The 19,970-nt window shown below is 34.1% G+C and overlaps 1 protein-coding gene across 5 annotated transcripts in view; it reads left to right on the top strand.

Annotated features, from left to right (window-relative positions):
* kdm4b (lysine (K)-specific demethylase 4B) overlaps positions 1-19,349 on the top strand; it is a 69,872-nt gene extending 50,523 nt beyond the window's left edge. For 4 of the 5 annotated variants that reach the window (XM_051094912.1, XM_051094915.1, XM_051094913.1 and 1 more), the window contains exons 14-21: positions 41-242; positions 6,281-6,357; positions 6,514-6,569; positions 6,685-6,793; positions 11,318-11,743; positions 13,165-13,284; positions 14,399-14,491; positions 17,215-19,349. In XM_051094912.1, coding sequence (XP_050950869.1) covers positions 41-242; positions 6,281-6,357; positions 6,514-6,569; positions 6,685-6,793; positions 11,318-11,743; positions 13,165-13,284; positions 14,399-14,491; positions 17,215-17,559 — 1,428 coding nt within the window. In that variant the 3' untranslated portion in view covers positions 17,560-19,349. The remainder of the gene's footprint in view (positions 1-40; positions 243-6,280; positions 6,358-6,513; positions 6,570-6,684; positions 6,794-11,317; positions 11,744-13,164; positions 13,285-14,398; positions 14,492-17,214) is intronic. The other variant, XM_051094917.1, reaches the window with a different exon arrangement.
* Positions 19,350-19,970: the final 621 nt, after the last annotated feature.

Here is a 19,970-nt window from a genome sequence, read left to right as displayed (position 1 = left end):
AGTATGTTCTCCTCTCTCATATGTTTTTGTGTGTGTTTAGCCCATTAAGGACGCCTTCCACATCTCAGACACATCCGGCTTGGTGTCCCGGGTCGGCTGTCGCACGCGTCCGCTGGTCCCAGAGATGTGCTTCAGCGCGGGTGCCGAGAACACAGAACCGCTGCCGTCGAACTCCCACATTGGCGACGACGGCACCAGCGTCCTCCTGTCCTGCGGGAGCTGCGGACTACAGGTCCACGCAAGTGAGTTCACACACCTCACATGTGCTTCTCATAATCCGAAGAGTTTTGTCATGGCTTTGATGTGTTATGCGGTTTTCTATACAAATGTGCAAGATGAATTCCTTCAACTTGTTACTCCATGACTTAGTTCTTCGTTTATATATGTGACCTTGGACCACAAAACCAGTCATAAAGGTATATATATATATTAGATTATATACAAATATTTTTAGCAATGCGTATTACATATATATATATATATATAAATATATATATATATATATATGGACAACTTTATATATATACACACACATACACGTTGTAGTCAACATTGTGGATCAAAACCTAAAAAAGTTGTCCTAAAACCAAAACAATACCTGTTCTTGTCTTAGGACAACTTTGATGCACCTTTTTGATCCACTTCAAATGACTTACTGTATGCATGTATGTATGTATGTATGTATGTATTATATATTTATTGTAATACACATTGCTAAGAATATATATATATATATATTAGATTATATACAAATATAATACAAAATTTTATATATTTTATTTATATATATATATATATATATATATATATAAAATTTTGTATTTTTTATATATATATATATATATATATATATATATATCAAACGTCTGTCCAAAAATAAAGAATTTTTTTTTTTATTTTTTTTTTTAATATAGTTGTTGGTAAAATTTTGACTTTCTTGTACAAGTAAAAAGTGTTGCACTTGTTCCTGTAAAAATTAATATAGTCATATAAATGTTAAAAAAAAAATACATTTACATTTGCATTTTTACATGTAAAACATAAGTAAATAAAAAAACAAATATAACAAAATACAAACAAAAATAATAACAAAATAACAAAATAATTTATTTTAGTTTTTTAAATAGATTTATTATTATTTGTTTGTTTTCAGGTTAATTGGTTTAATTGATTGAGTCCTTTTTTTAAAAATAAAAATAATTATTCGTAATATATTTTATGTACTGTTTTATCAAATGTATTTCGTCAAATATAGCTAACACCTGTCCAAAAATAAACAGATTGTTCTATCTACACACCTCTAACATAATATTTTTGTTGCAATAGTTTCTTTCACTTCCTTCTTAAAAAGGAAGTAGTTTAACTCAAAATCTCTCCTGTCTTTCACATCTGCATCTCTGTCTCCAGCTGTTTGTTTGCCTCCTTCGCACAAATCTGCATATTTCAGATTTCAGTCTGTGTTTGCTAATAAACGCCCTTGATTCTGTGTTTATCTGGTCGCGGGGCCTCGAGAGCCTCTTACGGCGCCTCGGCCGTCACTCCAGCCAATTTACCGTCAGTCAGGCTGAACTTGACTTATTTATTTAGACGAGGACAGAAAAGAAACTCCCGAAGAGGAAAACACAGACGGGAAAGCGGCTTGTTTGGACGGTTTCTCTCTAAGCCGCGTAGCCAATTAGCCGCGTGTTGGGAGCATCGAGGTGACGCCGCGCTCTGATTGGCCCGTTTGGGTTTTTTTAAATGAAAAATGACAGTTTAGACCAAACGATTTAAGTTTTCATGATGTTTTTGTGTTTTCCTGACGCATCCGGCCGTGATATTTGCCGTCGGCTGACGACGTGATTAGATTTACCCGCGAAAGAACGAAGCGCCCGGTTTCGCTCAGATACCTTCCGGTGGCTGTTTGTAAGTTCATTACGGCGAGTCGTTCAGATTTATGAAGTGCGATCGCTGTGGCGTGTTAGTCTGCTTTTAGCGGCGCTAATCACTTTACCGTCGCTGTTTTCACTCTGTCAAACTAATTCAAGTCGTCAGTGTGTCAGAAGAGTACTTGCTCATATTTTACCTGCGCTGCTGTCAGCTCCGCTCAGGCTTTCTGAAAGAAGCACAGCTTATGAAACATATTTCTGGCTCGTAAATCTCAACCGGTGACCCACGCTTGATTGAAATAGCTGATATATAACACGCACCTGTGTTCATACGTCAGCTCGGTTATAAATTACTGTACCAGGTATGGTAAATGGCCTACAGTTGCTGTATTAATTAGTAGAAGCATAGTTTATGCAACTCTTGTTAAGACTGAAATAATAGTAATAATATATTTTTGTACATAAAACTATTGCTTTGTTAATTTTTTCCTTTGTTGTTGTTTTTGTTTGTTTATTAATTCATTTGGCGTATTCTTTTCTTCTGTTGTTTGTTGTTCTGTTTTTTTTTTTTTTTTTTTTTTATACTTAATGTTTTTAAAGTATTTTTTGTGACACTTCTTTTATGTTTTTTCTTTAACAATAATAATAATAATAATAATAATAATAATACTGATCATTATTATATAATTATTGTTTTTTATTTAATTTATTTCTTTAGTTTTTAATTTCATTTATTGTTAATTGGGTTCTTTTTATCTTTATTTTTGTCATTTTTTCATTCCTTTGTTTCTGTTTCATTTGATATTTATATTCTGTATTTTCTTTAATAAAAATAAATATTATTATTAGCATTTTTATTTGTGTATATATACATTTTATGTATTATGTAATTTTTTTTGTATAGTTCATTTTGTTTTCTTTGCTTTTTTTGTTCATTCTTTTTTGTCTTGTGTCTGTCATTGTTTTTTTTCTTTTTTTGACTGTCATTGTTTCTTTTTTTCTTAATTTTATTTTTATGTATTTTTTATTTTTTATTTAAATTGTCTTTAATTTTTTTTAAAGACATATTTTTAAATGTTTTCTTTTTTCACTTGTTCATTCTTTTCTTTTTTCTTTTGTTTTTAATAAAAATAAAAAATATGATTATTTTTATTTGCTCATTTTCTTCTTTCTGTTTGCTTTTAATAAAAATGGATATTATTAGCTTTTTTATCTGTCTATATATACATTTTATATATTATGTAATTTGTTTTGTGTATTGTTCATTCTTTTGTTTCTGCTTTTTTTTTGTTTATTCTTAATTTTTTTGTCTTTCATCTGTCATTATTTTTCTTTTTTTAAATACATTTTTAATTTGTTTCTTTTTTTGTCTTTTTCACCTGTCTTTTTTTTTTTTTTTTTTTTGTTATTGTCATGTTTAATTCTCATTGGTTTCTTGTGCTTTTTTTTTTTTTCTTTACTTTTATTTATTTATTTTATTTTATTCAAATGAATTTTCTCTTTAATTAGTTTATATATATATATATATATATATATATATTTTTTTTTTTTTTTTTATTTGTTAATGTCATTATTTCTTTAATTTTTCTTTTTATCTTAATATATTTTTTATTCGTTTCCTTATTTTTTTAAAAATTATTATAATATAAATATAATAAAAAAAATAATACTTTTTTTTTTTTTTTTTTTTTTAATAATTTTACAAATATTTTACAGAAAAATATCATGTCTTTAATCATTTTACTCTTAACTTGGTTTTATGTAACCAAAAAGCCACTCAAATCTATGTAATAGAGATTTTACTGCATGAACATCCCTTTAGTATGGTAAAAATTCCCTTTACCATAATAAAATCACTCCATTTTGACCTGAAGTGCCTCACTGCTTTCATTTACTGTCTCCATGCAACGAGTTTCCCGCTGAAAGCAGATCCCGCGGCTCCCCGGAGGTGTTTTAAACGCTCAGATTCCCTTGACTTCCTCTTGCAGAGGCGACAGCGAGCCACCGACACAAATGAACCGTTCCAGGACAAAAGAAAAAAAAAACAACAACAGCAGCATTTCCAGCTTGTTTGCTTTCCAAAGACTTGAAGAGGAGGCCGTGAAGTGAAAGACAGCTTGTTAGTCGACGCTGTCTTTGCATCCTCGTCTCTCCGTGCTATTTTGGGGTTTTTGCTAAGCGCTCGTACGCTTGAACTCACAAGCGGCGCTTATGAAAACGGCTCGGCGGAACATGCGCGCGCGTCGCATATTAAACTAATGCCCGGAGGCCGTGTTTGTATCCCGTCCTCCATTACGGCTCCGGCTGGGCTCGGACGCGACGCCCCGCCGTTCGTGTTTACCTGGCGCGGCGGCTGAAAGCTGCTGATTTCGATAAGACGGGGCAGAGCTGTAAATGACAACGTGTCAACGGTGGCTTTCCGTTCGCGTGAGCCGTATCACGGGCCATTTTATAGTCGCAGGGAGTCTGCGGTAATTATGGGGAACGGCGACTTGACGACATCAGGGCTCTCCTGTGCTGCTCCAGTCTCAAATATGACGTTTTCGTTTCTTTATGTTTTGTTAGAAACTAACAAGTTGTAATATTTTAACGATTAATGACTCGAAATGGCTCTGCGACGTGTATAATTTGCGTAACACAACGTGTTTCCAACTGAAAGTGAATATTGATTTTATTAGCTGTGATTTGATTGGCTAGTAAAAATTGTGCTATGATGTTATTGGTTATTATTATTTGTCCCCGCCTACATTTTTTAAAAGTAACCTACACTAGTGAATCGTAAACAGTATGTTTAATATATTTTAGTTTCGTTCGTTCATTCGTTTCCATTTCTTTTATGCTTTTTCATTCTTTGTTTTCTTTGTTCATTCTTTTGTTTGTTTCTTTTCAGTTTGATTTGTGATTTTTGTGTTAATGAATTTGTTTTTTTGCTCAATTTCATTGCTTGTTCGAATTTCATTTGCTCAATTTCGTTTCTTTCATCTTTTCATTTTTTTATATTAAATGTAAGTGAATAAAGTTGTTTTTTGATAGAAAATAAGAACCTGTTTATTTTTTAACATACACTAGTACATCGTACACAGTATGTTTAATATATTTTAGTTTTGTTTGTTTTTACTTTCGTCTTTGCTTTTTCATTCTTTATTTTTTTTCCTTTAATTTGTTTCCTTTTTGGTTTGATTCTGATTTTGTGTTAATGAATTTGTTTTTTTTTTTTTGTGCTCAATTTCGTTGTTCGTTTGTTCAAATTTCATTTGCTCGATTTTTGTTTCTTTCATCTTTTCATTCTTTTTAAATTAAATGTAAGTGCAGAAAGTTTTTTAATAGAAAATGATAAAAACCTGTTTATTTTTTAACATACACTAGTACATCTTACACAATATGTTTAATATATTTTAGTTTTGTTTGTTTTTACGTTTTACGCTTTTTTTTTTAATTCTGTTTTTTTTCCCCTTTGATTTGTTTCTGTTCAGTTTGGCTACTGATTTTAATGAATTTGCTCTATTTCATTGCGTGTTTGTTTGATTTTCATTTGCTTGATTTTGTTTCTTTGATCTTGTTTTTTGTTCATTTCTTTTATATTAAATGTAGGTGAATAAAGCAATTTTTTAAATAGAAAATTATAAAAACCTACACATTTGTACACATTGTTTTGTTTTAGTTTTGTCTGTTTTTACTTTTGTTTTCGTTCATTGGTTTGTTTGGCTTTTTTAGTATTCTATAATTATTTTATGATTTTGTGCTTATTCTTAGTTTTTTGTTGATTGTTTTCGTTGGATATTTTTTCAGTTTAGCTTTTGTTTTAATTTTTCTTATTAAACTTTTTTGAAAGTTTTAGAAATGTAAAAAATTATGTTTTTTTTCCATGGTTAATTACAAAATCTTTTAATTTTTGTTCGTTCTGTTTTTTTTTGGTTTTTGTTTTTTAACTTTGGTTCTTTTTTTTTTTTTTTTGCTTGTTTGTTTGTTCTCCGTTCTTTTGTTTGTTGAACTTTTTTTTTTTTTTAAAGTTAATATTTAAGTTTTATTTCATGACAAATCACAAAATGTTTTTTTTTAAATAACACTTTTTTTCACTGTTCTTTTTTTTGTTGTTGATTTTCATTTTGTTGTTTTGCTTTTATTTTTATTTTTTTTTTTAATTTACATTTTGTTTACTTTTCAGCTTATCTGTTTTTGTTTCGCTTTTTTGTTTAGTCTTTTGTTTTAATTTTTCTTTCATTCTTCGTTCATTTTTGTTAAATCAAACAGAAGTTGTTTTTGATGCAAAAAGAATTAAAGAAACAATTTATCTTTGTAAATAACATACACTGATGAATCAAACACAGTCTGTTTAATAAATAACTAAGTACAAATGTACATTTATCGGTATGATTTGTAGATGGCTAAGTTTCCGTTGTTGTTTTCGTCAGGTTGTTACGGCGTCAATCCCGACACGAAACAGGAGGGCTGGACGTGTTCACGATGTACTGCGGCCGAATGGACAGCTGTAAGTATCGCAAACGCCTTTCACGCAAACATGGATTAGTTGTTTAGTAGTTTAAATCATGTAAGTCTTAAGCAGAAATCTGTTTACTGAACCTCTGTTATTGTTGCAGTAAAGTTTTGTTTGTTATTGTTGATTGGTGTTTGTTTATTGTCACAGGCCTGCTGTTTGTGCAGTTTAAGAGGAGGAGCTTTGAAGAAAACCACAGATGACAGGTCTAATATTTTAGCCTCTGTTTCTCTCATATCACACGTCAATTACGAGGAGCTACACGGCATCTGCTCGTGCTAATTTGACAAACGAACCGTGCGTTTGGCGTCTCGTCCGCAGGTGGGTTCACGTGATCTGCGCCGTCGCTGTGGCCGAGGCTCGTTTCGTTAACGCGGTGGAGCGAGAGCCGGTGGACGTGACGGCCGTACCCGACACCAGGAAGAGTCTGGTGAGTCAAGACACGCCTCCTCGTTATTTTAATGAGTTAAAATGGAGGTTTCACTTTTTGTTCGTTCTGTGTTTTTGCTTTGTTTTATATTTTGGTTTCGTTCATTTGCTCATTTGTGGCTTCACTGATCTGTTTAGTTATGTTTGTTCTTCTTTTTCATTCTTCTGTTTGTTTCTTGCTTTGCTTTTTTTTTTTTTTTTTTTTGTTCACGTTGTCATTTAGGTCATTTTTTCATTCCTTTTATTTGTGTTCTTGCATTGTTTTTTACTTTTTTCGTTTTAGTTCACTCATAATTTTTTGGGTTGTTTGTTTGTTTCATTTGTTTTTATTATTCCTTTTGTTTTTCTTACGTTTTTCTCTTTTTGCCATTTTGTTTTTTAATTTGTAAATTTTTTGCTCATTTGTTTGATTTGTTTTTTCTTTTTTTCTTACGTTGTCTCTTGTTTTGCTCTGTTTGTAGAGTTTTTTTTTTTTTTTTTTTTTTTTTTTTTTTTCAACTTGTTCCATGTTAGTTAATTTCGCTCGTAATTTCACAAATTTTTCTCATTTTTGCTGTTTTGTTGTTGTTTTTTTTTTACTTTTTCATTTTAGTTCATACATTTTTCGCCTGTTCGTTTGTTCGATTTAATTTGTGCATTGTAACTTGTTTATTCCTAATTTTCTTGCTTCTCTCTTTTTATACTTTGATTTGTTTTTTGTCATTCATTGTCATTTATTGTTTTTTTTTTGTGTATGTTTTAATTTCATTCATTTTCTACATTAGTTTTTGTTTGTTCTTTTAGTTTTTTATTCTTTTGTTCCTTTTTATGTTTTGTTTTTGTTTTATGATTTGTTTGTTTTTCTTAGACATGTTTTTTATTCCTTTCATACTCTTTGGGGATTTTTTTCTGCTTTTTTGTTTTAGATCATTTTTCTTGATCTTTTGTTTCTTGTTTTTGTTCTTTTATTCTGTTACTTCCAGTCACTCTTTTTTTGTTCATATTGTAGTTTCATTCATTTTCTACTGTTTTCATTTGTTCTTTGTTTCTCATTTGGCTTTTTTCTGTTGTTTCTTTCATTTCTTTAGTCATTTGTTGGCATTTTTTTTTCTACCTTTTCATTTATGCATTTTTGCTTTTCCCTTTCATTCTTTCATTTGACTGCCTCTGTTTTTCATTCATTCGCACTTTTGTTTTTCTTTTGCTCATTATTTAGTTTCTTTTTTTTGTCTTATTCGTTCTTTCACTCTTTTTGTTTCTTCCATTTCTAAGTTTGTTTTCTTTTGTCATTTTGCTGTCATTCTCTCTCTTTCTCAGAGGATATGATGCATTATTAATGACATGCAATGCCTGAATAATCAGGTGTCGTTCCTCACTGTGCTAAATGAACTGCATTGATTATATAGGCAGGTTTCTCCTCCTCCGCCGCACGTCTCAGCTCTGCTCAATGCGTCGGCACAAACACACAACCCAGAGCTGCTTCAGCACACGATGCAATGAAAAACATGCTCTAAACCTCTCATACATACAACTTCAGCTTCCATTCGCCATTAGCAAGCAGAAAAACGCCAGTAACGAATGAAGATGAAACATTTAGTCTCGTTAATTGCACGTTTTCGCTCTAGAACAAGAAACGGCGTCGTTTTGTAGATTAAAAGGAGGCCGCTTTATCTTCCCGCTCGCCACCACACAAAATGGATGCCGGCTCTTGATGTATGAATAAATAACTGCGAGCTCGATGCTCGTAAATCACACGTTTTTTTTCCTCTTCCCTTGTCCGTTGGCCTGTCTTGCGATCAATCCCCGGCAAATGATAAATCAGAGGCTTTCACCGGCCGATGAAATATTTCCGAGCCGGCGCCGCATCGAAAGGCCGCCGTACATTACGGCCGCTTGGCCACAGGGGGCTGAAATGAAGTATTGACAATTTAATAAAGAATTTTTATTCCTGTCGATATCTGTGTGTGTGCGCGCGCTTTGGAGGTGGTTTATGTGGAAATGAAGGAGATGAGGAGACACACAGGGAGGAACAGACACAAAATGTTTCCATTTGAGAGGATCTTCGCAAAGAAATGCTAAAATATTGAGTGCTTTTATTTTAAATAGTCTCATGCTATAAAATCAACCCTGATTTCTGCATTTAAGTCAGTGTGAAATCCAAATAGACTGTCTTTGTGAACATAACTAATAGTAAATGTTCATCTTTGTAATCTTTCATTGGAGCTGCTGCTGTGCTCTGGAGATGACTGGTTTTCAGCTGACACATGGAAATAATGTTAGCCAAAAGCCAAATAGCTGTTTAGCATTGACTTAGCACGGTTCAGGCACAGTTCTGGTATGAAACACCCATTTATGGATTCATAAAATCACTTTTTCCTCATTTAATATCTTTGTTTGTTACTGAACATCTACTTTTTTGTTTGTTTTTTGTTCAGTCACATGGTGTTTTGTTTTGGCTGGTCTCCCAGGCTGGTTTAAAGTGTTTTTTGCCCATTTTTTTGCTGGTCACCCTGCTGCTGAAAACAACTAAAACCAGCCTAAGCTGGTTGGCTGGTTTTAGCTAGTCATCCAGTCTGGTCTTAGCTGGTCAGGCTGGGAGACCAGCTACTTCCAGCTTAAACCAGCTAAAAGCAGCCAACCAGCCTAGGCTGGTTTTCTTTTTTTTCTTTTTTTTCAGCAGAGCAAGCTAAACTGGTCGAGCAATTTTCAAATTAAACCTGTTGAGACCTGTTAGCTGGTTTAAAAGGTTAACTGAATTTTGTTAAATCAGCTGGTTTTAGCTGGATTTTTTTTAATTCATGCTAGCAACACGTTAATCATGTTAAAAACATGTTAGAAACATGTTAACTATACGTTAGCAATAAGCTAACATGCAAATTGCATTAAAAACATGTTAAAAACAATCATGTTGAGAAACATTAGCAACATGCTAAGCATGTTAGAAACATGTTAACAAAATGTTACATGTTAGGAATACGTTAAAAACATACTAAAATGCTAACTGCATTAAAAACTTGTTAAAAACATGTTAATCACGTTAAACACGTTAACATGTTAAGCATGCTAGAAACATGTTAGCAAAATGCTAACTGCACTAAAACATGTTAGCAATACGTTGGCAACATAATCATGCTAATTGCATTAAAAATATTTTTAAAACATGTTAAAAATCATGTTAATCACATTAAGAAACATGTTAAACATGTTAAGCATATTAGAAACATGTTAGCAAAATGTTAATTGTTAACATGTTAGCATTATGTTAGCTATATGCTTACATGCTAATTGCGTTAAACGTTAAAAATGTTAACAAAATACTAATTGTGTTAACATGTTAGCAATACGTTAGCGGCATGCTAATCGTGTTAGTAACATGCTAATTGCATTAAAAACATGTTAAAAAATTTTAATGACTTTAAGAAACATGTTAACATGTTAAACATGTTAGAAAAATGTTAATTGTGGTAAAAACATGTTAGCAATACTTTAACAACATGCTAATCATGCTAAAAACGTGCTAATTGCATTGAAAACATGTTAACAATATGTTAAAACCATATTACATTAAGAAACATGTTAACATTAATCATTCTAGATGTTAATTGCTAATTGTGTTAAAACATGTAAATAATGTTAAGAAACATGCAGCCAACATGCTAATCAGGTTATAAACATGTTAGTAAAATGTTAGCAACATGTTAAAAACATGTTAATCATGTCAAAAACATGTTAACAAAATGCTAGTAACATTTTAATTGTTAGCAACGTTAACAACATACTAGCAACATACTATGTTAATAATGCTAGAAACGTGCTAACAACATGCATCAGGTTAAAAACAAGCTAGCAACATCAAAACATGTTAATCATGCTACCTGAATGTTAACATCTAAATCGCATTAAAGCCATGCTAACGACATGCTAGCCATGTTAAAAACAAGCTAGCAACATGTTAAAATGTGTAAATCATGCTATCAGCATGCCAATCGCATTAATAACATGCTAATGAGATGTTAATCATGCTAACAACATGCTAGCAACATGTTAGCAATGTCTCTCTAATCTTTGTATCTAAACCTTCAAACTTTAAGCTTTTACAATTGCTCCAAACTTTCAGACTTGGCTTTATCAAGCCAGCTTCAAAGTTTGTTCCTAAACTTTACTCATCTAGTTTGTTTTATTGTTTTGTTCTCCATTTTCCATTCATTTTTTTTTTTTTTTTTTTTTTTGTGCTTTAGTTTTTCGTTTTGTTTACAGTTTACATTTTGTTTCTTTCATCTTTTTAAATTTTGTTTTGTTTTCTAAAATTCACTCTTTGTGAATGTTTCTTAAGGTGTATTATAATTCACACATTAATAAATGTTTTTATTTGAAATCTGTTATTGAAGAGCAAGCTGCTTTTTCAGTTTACCATTATAGCCTTGACTTGAATTCCCATTCTTTATTTGATAAATCACTTTATGTCATTGAGTATCTTGACAATTTGTCACATTACAAAGGCTGTAACTCATGTTTCATGTTTACGTTTCCTTGTTATGATTTGCAGAAGTGCGTCTACTGCCACAAAACGACTAAGCAGATCTTTGGTGCGTGCATCCAGTGCTCGTTGGACAACTGCTCCACGTCCTTCCACGTCACCTGCGCCCTCCTCGCCGGAGTGGTCATGAAGCCGGCCGATTGGCCGTACGTGGTGTCCGTCACCTGCCACAAACACAAACAAACCAATCAGAAGGTGCGTAGCCACTTAAGAAGGGATCTTAATGCACATGGTGATCCTCAAACTGACGCTTTACCTCCACTGCAGGTCAAAAATAGTTCGCGTGAGCTGTCTTTGGGTCAGGAGGTCATCGGCAGGAGCAGCAACGGCTGGTTCTACCGCTGTACCATCACCGGCATCGGCACGCAGAACTACTACGAGGTCAACTTTGACGACGGCTCCTACTGTGACAACGTCTTCCCAGAGAACCTGCTGGTGAGCAAGAAACACCAACAAATAGTCATTTTTAGGAATTTACAGTGGTTTTTATTTGCTAAAACCACCTTTATCATGATAAAATCACTAACATACAGCCTCTTGTGACATATTGCCTTATAAAATGCATAGTCCTGGTGGAAATCTAGATTTGTTTAATTATTTTATTATTATTATTATTATTATTATTATTATGGTTTATTATTATCATGTTGTTTTTTTTTATTATTATTATAGTTTTTTTTTATTATTATGGTGATTATGGTTGCCAAGTGGTTTTGGTATGGAACCCTGTTTCCGCTACTGAATTTAAAAAATAAATAAATTAAATTAAATTACGAAAATTACATGATGTAAACTCAGTTGCAAAAAAGTCAGATTTGCGAGAACAAACTCTCATTTGTGAGAAAAAGGTCAGAATTGCGAGATATAAACTTGCAATTTGAGAAAAAAAAGTCAGAATTTGCAAGTAAAAAGTGATATAAACTTGCAATTGTGAGAAAAAGTCTGAATTGCGAGTAAAAAGTCTGATTTGTGAGTGAAAAGTCAATTGCATAATATGAATATGAGAAAAAAGTCATAATTTAGTTCAATTCAAGTTTGTTTGTATAGTACTTTTCACAGTACAAATTGTTGCAAAGCAGCTTTACAGAAAACTGAAGTTTCTACAATATATTTAGTAGTTTTACTAGTGGTCAAGTTAATGTTAGTTATAGAGATATAAACTCGCAATCACAAAAAAAAGTCAGAAGTATGAGATATTAACAGAATTGTGAGGGGAAAAAAAAGTCTGAATTACGAGTAAGAAGTCTGAATTGCGTGAGAGAAACTCTTAATTGTGAGAGAAAAGTAAGACTTGCGTGATATAAACTTGCAGTTGCAAGAAAAAAAGTAAGAATTGAAAGATATTAACGGAATTGTAAAATAAAGGGGGATTTGCGTGATATAAACTCGCAACTGCAAGAAAAAACTTTGAATTGCATGATATAAACTTGGAAATGCAAGAAAAAAGTCAGAATTGCAAGTTTATATCATGCATTTCTGAGTTTAAAAAAAGTCAGAATTGTGAAAAGTTGCAATTTTTTTTTTTTTTTTTTTTTTTAATTCAGTGGTGAAAATGGGCTTCCATACTTTTGCGCATTCATTTGGCTCACCCAATCAGGTTCTAGAGATTTTGGTTACTGAAACCTCCTTAATCATAAAAATAAATAACTGTAATGTATGGCATCTTGTAGCTTATTGCCATCTAAATGCATAATTCTTGTCCTGGATGCTGATTGGTTGAACTTTAGATTGGCTAAATCTACCTGTAGGTTGTTATGGCCGTCAAGTGGCTCTGACGCGTTAATTGGGCTCATCCAGTTCGACTTCAGAGCTATAACTGTCAGTTTGATCCATCATCTCTGATTTCTCTCTTTCAGAGTCACGACTGCCTGAGGAACGGCCCTCCAGAACTGGGCGAACTCGTGGTGGTCAAGACAGTCGACGGACGGGTTCTCAACGCGTCTTTCGTCAAGGAACACGTCCACCGATACTACCAGGTAATCGGCACATCTTACATTTTTATTTGTATTTATGTATCCCCCATTTTACAATTCTTAGATTAGAGTAATCCATTTCAAACCAAACCAGGCCATTTCATCTTCTTTCGTTCTTTGTTTTTTGTGTATTTTTTTTTTTTTGTACCAGTAAAGACACGCAACGTCTAGGTCAAGAACCTACATCTTTAAGTCAACTTTTTTGTGATTCCCAGCCTTATCCGAGTCTTTCAGGAGTCCCACATTTGGTGCAAAGTTTGCTTTCCTTGTACACAGAGGAGCCGCTGACATATTGAGAGGAAGGAAGGCAAGATTAATGGGAAAATGAGAAAACTAGGCAGATGTGGTGCATGGGGGATTTACGGAGTCTGTAGATGAAGCTTATGAGGTGTGATGGACCGCAGACGGGGAGAGCAGACCGCCATTTATCTGCTGTTTCACATACACCCGCCGCTTCATTACAGGAAGTGATGTTGTGTTCTTGTGCAGTGATGGGCCGATGGTTTCATTCACATCTGGGTCACATTTGAATAGAAAAGTGACTCAGAAAACAACCAGAAAGCTAAATCAGATGTTTTCTTCTTTTAGTTTTTTGCCTTACCAAACTATGTTAATACATTGGTTGACACATTGGATGAACTAGTTTTGCTTCACGTCAGATTCTTTCTCATTAAAACCTAAACACACACACACACACACACAGTGTTTCATTGCTCGGCTGAACTCTTGAGAGACTCCTCTGTCAGCATTAACGAACCGCTTGATTCTCTCCTCCGCCAGAAGACTCCATTATTTATCAGATCCGTGAGTCACGGCACTCGTAACAAGCGCCTATCGCTTTCATGACGTCACTTTTACCTTTGCTAGACGCGGCAGCGCTCTCCCACCTGCCGCGGGCGATCTGTAACTGGATGTCTGTACGTTTGACAGGTCTTGAAGCTGTTGGGAATTGATCTGGAATAGGGTGTTGATTGCAAACTGGTTGAAAGTTTGCAGCTTGTTATGTTGTTGCTGGATGCTCTTCCATTCTGCTCTTCCACAGTGTTACAAAGATGGTCTCTGAGCAAACTGACAAAAAATGATTTGAGGTGTCTAAACTATCTGTATTTCTTTCAAGGTGGAGTTTCAGGACGAGACACAGATCTTACTGAAACGTAGCGAGATTCATTCTCTGAACCAAGAGCTGCCCAAGAGGGTCATGTCTCGTCTGGTAAGCGCTTTTATTTCCTTTGGGGCGAGTAGTGTATGTTTCTACACACTAAATTGACAGTAATGTTGACTTATTTTTTCTCAGAACTGCTTTATGTAACCTCGTAATTCTGACTTTTTTCTCTCAGAATTACAAGATATAAACTCACGAAAAAGTCACGTTTATGACTTAATTTCTCAGAATTGAGTTTATATCTGCGCAATTCTGATTTTATAACATACAATTGCGAGTTGCAGAATTGCATGATATAAACTCGCAGTTGCAAGGACAAAGTCAGATTTGCGAGGAAAAAAAAGTTGTGAATTGTGAAAAAAGTTCAGAATTGCGTCTAAATTGTGTGATATAAACTTGCAGTTGCCAGAAAAGTCACAGTTGGGTGATACAAACTCGCAACTGCCAGAAAAACTCAATTGCGAGGGGGAAAAAAAGTCAGAATTGTGTGATATAAATTCGTAATTGCGAGAAAAGTCAGAATTGTGTGATATAAATTCTTAATTGTAAGAAAAGTCAGATTTGCATAATATAAACTCGTAATTGCGAGAAAAGTCAGAATTGTGTGATATAAATTTGTAATTGTGAGAAAAGTCAATTTGCATAATATAAACTCGTAATTGCGAGAAAAGTCAGAATTGTGTGATAAATTCGTAATTGCGTAAAAAGTCAGAATTGTGTGATATAAATTTGTAATTGCGAGAAAAGTCAATTTGCATAATATAAACTCGTAATTGCGAGAAAAGTCAGAATTGTGATAAATTCGTAATTGCGTAAAAAGTCAGAATTGTGTGATATAAATTCATAATTGTGAGAAAAGTCAGATTTGCATAATATAAACTCGTAATTGCGAGAAAAGTCAGAATTGTGTGATATAAATTCATAATTGTAAGAAAAGTCAGATTTGCATAATATAAACTCGTAATTGCGAGAAAAGTCAGAATTGTGTGATATAAATTCGTAATTGCGAGAAAAGTCAGAATTGTGTGATACAAACTAGTAATTGTGAGAAAAGTCAGAATTGTGTGATATAAATTCTTAATTGTAAGAAAAGTCAGATTTGCATAATATAAACTCGTAATTGCGAGAAAAGTCAGAATTGCGTGATATAAATTCGTAATTGCGAGAAAAGTCAGAATTGTGTGATAAATTCGTAATTGCGTAAAAAGTCAGAATTGTGTGATATAAATTCATAATTGTGAGAAAAGTCAGATTTGCATAATATAAACTCGTAATTGCGAGAAAAGTCAGAATTGTGTGATACAAACTAGTAATTGTGAGAAAAGTCAGAATTGTGTGATATAAATTCTTAATTGTAAGAAAAGTCAGATTTGCATAATATAAACTCGTAATTGCGAGAAAAGTCAGAATTGCGTGATATAAATTCGTAATTGCGAGAAAAGTCAGAATTGTGTGATAAATTCGTAATTGCGTAAAAAGTCAGAATTGTGTGATATAAATTCATAATTGTGAGAAAAGTCAGATTTGCATAATATAAACTCGTAATTGCGAGAAAAGTCAGAATTGTGTGATATAAATTCATAATTGTAAGAAAAGTCAGATTTGCATAATATAAACTCGTAATTGCGAGAAAAGTCAGAATTGTGTGATATAAATTCATAATTGTAAGAAAAGTCAGATTTGCATAATATAAACTCGTAATTGCGAGAAAAGTCAGAATTGTGTGATATAAATTCATAATTGTAAGAAAAGTCAGATTTGCATAATATAAACTCGTAATTGCGAGAAAAGTCAGAATTGTGTGATACAAACTAGTAATTGTGAGAAAAGTCAGAATTGTGTGATATAAATTCTTAATTGTAAGAAAAGTCAGATTTGCATAATATAAACTCGTAATTGCGAGAAAAGTCAGAATTGTGTGATATAAATTCTTAATTGTAAGAAAAGTCAGATTTGCATAATATAAACTCGTAATTGCGAGAAAAGTCAGAATTGCGTGATATAAATTCGTAATTGCGAGAAAAGTCAGAATTGTGTGATATAAATTCGTAATTGCAAGAAAAGTCAGAATTGTGTCATAAATTCTTAATTGTAAGAAAAGTCAGATTTGCATAATATAAACTCGTAATTGCGAGAAAAGTCAGAATTGCGTGATATAAATTCGTAATTGCGAGAAAAGTCAGAATTGTGTGATATAAATTCGTAATTGCAAGAAAAGTCAGAATTGTGTCATAAATTCTTAATTGTAAGAAAAGTCAGATTTGCATAATATAAACTCGTAATTGTGAGAAAAGTCAGAATTGCGTGATACAAATTCGTAATTGCGAGAAAGGTCAGAATTGTGAGATATAAATTCGTAATTGCGTAAAAAGTCAGAATTGTGTGATATAAATTCATAATTGTGAGAAAAGTCAGATTTGCATAATATAAATTCGAAATTGCCATAAAAGTCAGAACTGCATGATATAAACTTGAGATTGCCAGTAAAAAGTAAAAGTTGCGTGAAATAAACTTGCGACTGCAAGAAAAAAAAGTCAGATCTTACTGAAGCACTGCAAGCTTCACTCTCTGACCCAAGAGCTGCCCAAGAGGGTCATGTCTCGTCTAGTACGCGCTTTTATTCACTTTGGGGCGAGTTTGTTTCTGCGCTTTATATACGTTTCATTTAACACTTTACAGCTTCTGTGGGTTGTCAAACCAGAAGGTTTTTCAAGCTAACAGTGATTGATTGACATCGCTAAAGGATAATTATCTTGTTTTCTTTTCAACAGGCAACTGTGAACCAACAGCAACCTCAGGCGCAACCGTCAGACGAACCTCTGGCTGCGAAACGCCCACGTCTGCCGACCCCGCCGCCTACGTTAGCCATCGAGCCTTCGGCGCTACCTCCAGAAATAGTGACCGCTTTCCTGCCCGCTAGTATTACTTCAAACACCAGCACTGCCCCTTGCCTGCCTCCCCCAGCCTCACTTCCTGTTTCAGCACCCACACTTTCTGCTCCGGAACCGAGCGAGAGTTACACTCACAGCTCCAGCTACATAGCCTACATGGAGTCTCTCCTCAACTCGGACTTCCCTCCAGAGGAGGGCGAACAAGGTGTCGAGCCGATGTATTGAAGCGCTGCCGTGCGGCACCATCTGTTCGTCGACGCTTCGTACGGACTTTTGATTCATCCACTGCATGTCTTTGTTTCATTTATTCGCTGTCGTGCTAATCCGAGTCTCCCACCCGTGAACGGTGCGTGTGGGACGCATGTGTGTCATTATAGACTGAAGCGGGCCCAGTACATAGCCTTGGGGGACGCCGCACTCTTCCGACCCTTCCCACAATCCTTCGCTCCGGTTCTTTTGAGCCGCCATACGTTTTCAGATGGGATAATCATTCACTGTACGTGCTGTTTACTTTATACCTGATTGTTTTCTCTAACGAGTGCTAAATATTTTTCTAACTCGAGCCAAAATGTCACGCTACCCGGTCACAGATCAAAAAGACAGTCTATATCTGTACAGTTTCAGGTATTTTTCTCTGTACTCAAGTGTCCGGAGGGGTCACAGGAAGAGTTCTAGTCAGGGGTCGTGGGATTTAACAAGTATTTAAATGTCTTTTGTCACATATAGATTTAATATTTGTATAAAGAAAAATCACGATTATGGCAGCATCAGAAGCTACAGTTTTCAGTTAGCATTCACATCCGTGTCCGATAGATTTGCGCGTCTTCATGTATTCTTCTATAATCGACGATACAATGTTTTTCAGCGCCAGATGATTTGTTTTTGTAGCATACTTGGTAGACGTTGATATTGAATACTATTCACCCTGTCTGTTTTTTATTATGATTACCGTTGTTGTTATGATTATTATTTTTATTGATTTTTATTTTGGTGAATCTTTGCAACACAATGTTAAAAGATGAAAAAAAAAGGAAGTTGAATTTATCATTTTTATTCAAGAGGTTGAAGTGGCGTACATTTAAGCGTATAGTCATAGGTGATGTTAAACACACACGCAATCCGCCTTCTCAAGGTGCTATAGAGGTCTTAGACTACTGAGGGGCGATCCGGGTCATGTGACCCACTATGAGGTGTACATACTAGACGTCCTGCTCGCGAATTGGAAAAAATTTTCTTCAGTGTAACTTCTATTCTTTTCAAATGCCATGTCACATTGAAATAAAGGGTCTGGGTTGTCGCTACGGATTTGCTTTCTTCTTTTTGTTGTTTGCCCATCTTTGTTGTTTTGTCTTGTGTGGTGAGCGATTATCGATCGGAAGGCCTCCAAATAATTTGGAAACAAACTCTGGGACGAGACTGGATCGTCATTTTAGATTGAAGCCAAGACGGACCCAGTACATAGCCTTGGGGGACGCCTGATTCTTCCGACCCTTCCCGCAATCCCTAGCTCCGCCTCTTTCGTTAAACCGAAAGAGCTGCCACACATGTTAGGATCTAATTATCATTCCTTTAAGTAGACATTTTGAAAAATGATTAATTGCATACATTTTTATTGCATTATTAAAAAATAAGTGCAGAAAATGTTCTCTATTTTTTCATCTGAATTACAGCTCTAAGATAATGAATTTTTACAGATGAAGTGCATACTGTGGTTCGAACCTAGCGAGCGCATCCTCTTCCCTTCCGTTTGATGTGACTACCACCGTTCTCGTCTCAACAGCGTTTGTTGTTTTCCGCCCGCCAGTGACGCCTACGGCCGCTCTGACACTAGATGCGGTGTGTCGATGGCATTTGTACTCCTCTGTTCCCAGGGTTTCTGTTTTGCATTAACAGAAACGTCACAAGAGGCAGGTTTAATGAAATAACCCGCCACAGCTTGCATACTGATGATGGCAAATGTTTATCTGTGCAGAAGTACTAGGAAAGATTCTAATAAAATGTGAAGTGAAACTGTGCTTTGTGTTTGACTGCGTTTATTTCCCTGGGAAAGCAATGAAAAGCCTGTTTTAAATAAGACCAAGAAGAAGAAGAAAATGTATAGTGGAATTTTAATGTTGAATTTATTTATTTTTCTAGAAAATTGGCTAGGTTTTGTATTAAGTCATATCCAATTTGTGAGCAATTGAATTGGTTTTTACAATGAATCACTTGACCCAGTTCACAAATTAGTTGCTTTCACCAAATTCAGTCAAAATGCTTCTTCAAATCCTTATCTAGTAATCACAAATGATTGTAAAGGTCATGAAAATCAATTGGCCTATAGTGAGCTTTGGCTTGAAAATGTGGCATTTTATAAATTGGTTTCTGAAAAGTAGTTCTCTAAAGTTCAGAGGTCAGTAAATTGCTGTTTATTCATTTCAAACGATTACAATCGAACAGATTAAAAGCTTTTCTCGGAGACCGGAGTCATTAAAAATAAACCATTATGGAAAAAACGCCATGAATCATCCGAGGCAAAAAGATTAATCTGGCTGAGTGTTGTTTTGTCAAATCGAGGCCTCATTGACATTTAGCCGCTCTAAAAGTGCCTTTATCTGATTAAAAACCAATTAGGCTTTTAAAATATCGGCTAATTG

Source organism: Labeo rohita, chromosome 22 (assembly GCF_022985175.1).
Source record: "Labeo rohita strain BAU-BD-2019 chromosome 22, IGBB_LRoh.1.0, whole genome shotgun sequence".
Lineage (NCBI taxonomy): Eukaryota > Metazoa > Chordata > Actinopteri > Cypriniformes > Cyprinidae > Labeo > Labeo rohita.
Note: the sequence above shows the minus strand (reverse complement) of the source record. Positions and strands in the feature narration are given on the sequence as shown.